The 3481-nt window shown below is 29.8% G+C and overlaps 1 protein-coding gene across 2 annotated transcripts in view; it reads right to left on the minus strand.

Moving 5' to 3' along the window:
• LOC106473739 (uncharacterized protein C15orf41 homolog) overlaps positions 1–3481 on the minus strand; it is a 44950-nt gene that overhangs the window by 16543 nt on the left and 24926 nt on the right. For both annotated transcript variants that reach the window (XM_022402136.1, XM_022402137.1), the window contains 2 exons: positions 1935–2000; positions 297–402 (listed from right to left, as the gene is read on the minus strand). In XM_022402136.1, coding sequence (XP_022257844.1) covers positions 297–402; positions 1935–2000 — 172 coding nt within the window. The remainder of the gene's footprint in view (positions 1–296; positions 403–1934; positions 2001–3481) is intronic.

Below are 3481 nucleotides of genomic sequence, written 5' to 3' on the forward strand. Positions count from 1 at the left end.
TACAAGGCATAGTACTCTCACAGCAAGGAAAGTTGTATACATTTACAAGGCATAGTACTCTCACAGCAAGGAAAGTTGTATACATTTACAAGGCATAGTACTCTCACAGCAAGGAAAGTTGTATACATTTACAAGGTATAGTACTCTTAATAGCAAGAAAATCTGCTACACATTTACAAGCTGATATATTAATAAAAACCAGGTGTCTAAGTGCTTAACAAGAATCACAAGTAGATTATAACTCATAATTTTATAAAAAAAATCACATCTAATAAAGTTTCATCTTTTTGACTCACCTATTCCAGTAACTCCAGTATTGGTCCTTTAAATAATTTCTGTGACTTTCTTCATCTCCAAAAGAGGCTTTACTTTCAATCCAATTAACTACATGTCCATCAATTGCTGAAGAATGAAATAACATCAAACGTACTTCAATATATAAAGACAATATTCACTGAAATAGGAAAGGAAGTATTGCAAATTTTTGGATTAATTATTCTGAACAATTATCAGTGTTCAATTAATGTAAGTTGTTTCAAGAAGCATCCACTTGTTTAAAAGTTTAAATCCTCAGAGCATTTCCCTTCAGTTTTGTGGATAAGCTAAACAATTAAGGAATGATTCCACATACATAAACATGCCTCTTTTATTAAGTTATATGGTCAGGATATGTAACTGTCTGCAGTCATATCTCTATCTCCCAACTATTGGTATGACAAAAGCAGATTTTTATAACAACCTGATAAGATCACAATCTAGAGCTGAATGTACATGTGCTATTTTTTATAGTTACTCCGATGGGCAAGTTGCCCTGGAGTTGGTGTTATCTGCTTAGAATCAAGTTTCTTGGCTGTGCTGTACTGTCAAGTGTTTCAAGTGGTCTACTGTGGGTGGAAGTAGACAAGTGCAAAACAAGGGTTTTTAATTGGACCATTTTGAGGTCAGAATATTTGACATACAAGTTCTTTACAAAACCTGTAGTGTACAAGGTGGCCACAAAAAATAATACTCACAGGTAGTGAATCATTTTAATTCAAGCAACTGTGAACACAAATCATGACTGACATTGCAGTCTGTTACAGCTATTGACACTCAAAAGTGTATTTTTATGGTATGGCAATTCCACATTTAGTATTCATGTTTTTAAAAATTCCTTGATAAATTTACACAACTTCCATTTTCCAGATCTGCATGTAGTGTACATAATAATGGAAAGTTAGCTGGTTTATCTTTGGGCTTTCTTTTCATATTGTGTTTACCAGACATTATAATATAGCTTAGTTACAATGCTACATTTAACATTTATGTGAAAATTTTTGGGTTATGTTTTGTACGTTCAACCAGAGCTATTGTGATTATACAATTTTGCTCATATTTTTATACAATATAGCATGTTGAAAGTTGTATGAAAGGATTATTCCCACAGACCATATCACTGGAGCTGATTATAGCCCATAATGAAGATCAGCGTTGTCGTCATTATACTGAAATGACAAAACCACATAATTTACAGACTATGCACAACAATGTGTCAGAAAGTATTTATAGTTCCTAGCTAAAATTTGTAATGGGCTAACAATCCTACACATTCTTCTACTAAAATATTCCAGAAAATAAGTATAGTCATAATATAAAACATAAACCTTCCATAATAATTTTAAATAAATATATATGTATATATTATTCATTTAAGTTAAGATGTTAGAATTGATTTCATTTTGTAAATAATGACATAACACTGTAAATAGTACTTTTAACACATGCATGTACTATTCAGAGAAATTTACCATAACACTTTTAAATAGTACATTCAACACATGTATTATTCTTAGAAATTGGACATAACACTTTAAATAGTTTCTTAAATATATGTGTTATTCTCATAAATCTGACATATGCTTAGAGGGATTATATTTGTAATTACTTTTACCTACCAACAGGAACCTCCAGTTTTGTGTCTGGGGTTTTATCGTAACCTTTTTCTCGAAGAATAGATTCATCTGTAATTGAAATTAATAATAAAAGTACTACCCAGGGTTTAATGAGGAAAGGAAGTACACTTTTAGTTTTGAAGTCAAAAGAAACTTTTAAACTGCACAAAGCACCAGCACCAGGCCAATTGAAATAAAACAGTCATATTTGTGTTGTGCAAGTTGAAACATGTACTCAAAAATATTAAACTGTCCTATACTTTTTTAAGGTAAAGTGTTTAGTCTTGATTAAAATAATGAAACAATAAACATTTTAAACTGCATATTTTGAAATACTGATCATGTCAGTATTCTGACAACCATTACCATTAGTCAACAAACTTAGAGCCCCATAAGCCAGTCATTAACATTTATCAAAACATGACATCAGTTATGTAACTAACTTTTCATGGATTATTACACAGAATAACAGCTTCAAGTGGATAACTGGAAATAAATATTTTATATTAAATCAATTTAAGTTTAGGTACAACATTTCAAGTACTAGTATGATCTTTGTCAGACATAAAACATTAAATAAATGTTAAATATCCTAACATTGGAAATAGAGTCAAGGCATGAGAAAGTCTTTTTATTGTGGAAATTGGTCCACTTGTAATGGTACTAACATGGCTATTAAAAAAAAAGGCTCCCACATGCCTTGACTATCTTTCCAATGTTAGAATATTTAACATTTATTTTATGTTTTGTACTTGACAAAGATCACATCAGCTTATTCTTAGAAGCTAAGAATTTTACTAGACCCAGAATTTTTTGTTTATATTTGTTATTATTTATTTTAATTTCATAATGTGAATTTTTTTTTATATCAGTGAATACATTTTATGCTTCCTTTTTCTTTCACATACAGTATTTCTAGAACCTTCTAAGATTACAAAAACAAATTTGTTGTATTTTTCTTAATCTTTATTTGCATTCAATAAGTCAAATTCAACTCACTCACATGAAACTTATTTGATAGCTATACTGTCACCAGGCCTAACATTTTGCTACAAGCCAGAACTAAGAACTTTCTAATTTTTTTAAATGCATATAGCATTCATATACATAAAAAGAACACTAATAATATAACAGAGTAGCATAAACTATACAATTCTAAAACCTATAATCTGATCAGAGGAATGTCTGATTAAAAGCTGCTGTGACAAATCAGTGATTTGAACTTAAGCTCAAGGCAACTGTACGTGAAGTATAATGCCTACAGTTATTTAACTTGTCTCTGTGTTTATGCCTTTACATTTCTCATAATCAGAGCTTTAAAATGATATGTGGTTTATATAGATACCGTATTCCAAACCACAAATATGTCCTATTTCATAAAAGATACTCAGTGTTGGGTTGAAAAACATCTTATCATCTTATCTTATCTTATATAAAGATTACACAATCTACAAACATATCAAATGCCATAGAATGTGACATTCTATTCTACAGTTAAAAAAAAGGGACAATAAAATAATTTATAAAAAACCTGTATATATATATATACA

Source organism: Limulus polyphemus, unplaced genomic scaffold (genome assembly GCF_000517525.1).
Source record: "Limulus polyphemus unplaced genomic scaffold, Limulus_polyphemus-2.1.2 Scaffold6462, whole genome shotgun sequence".
Lineage (NCBI taxonomy): Eukaryota > Metazoa > Arthropoda > Merostomata > Xiphosura > Limulidae > Limulus > Limulus polyphemus.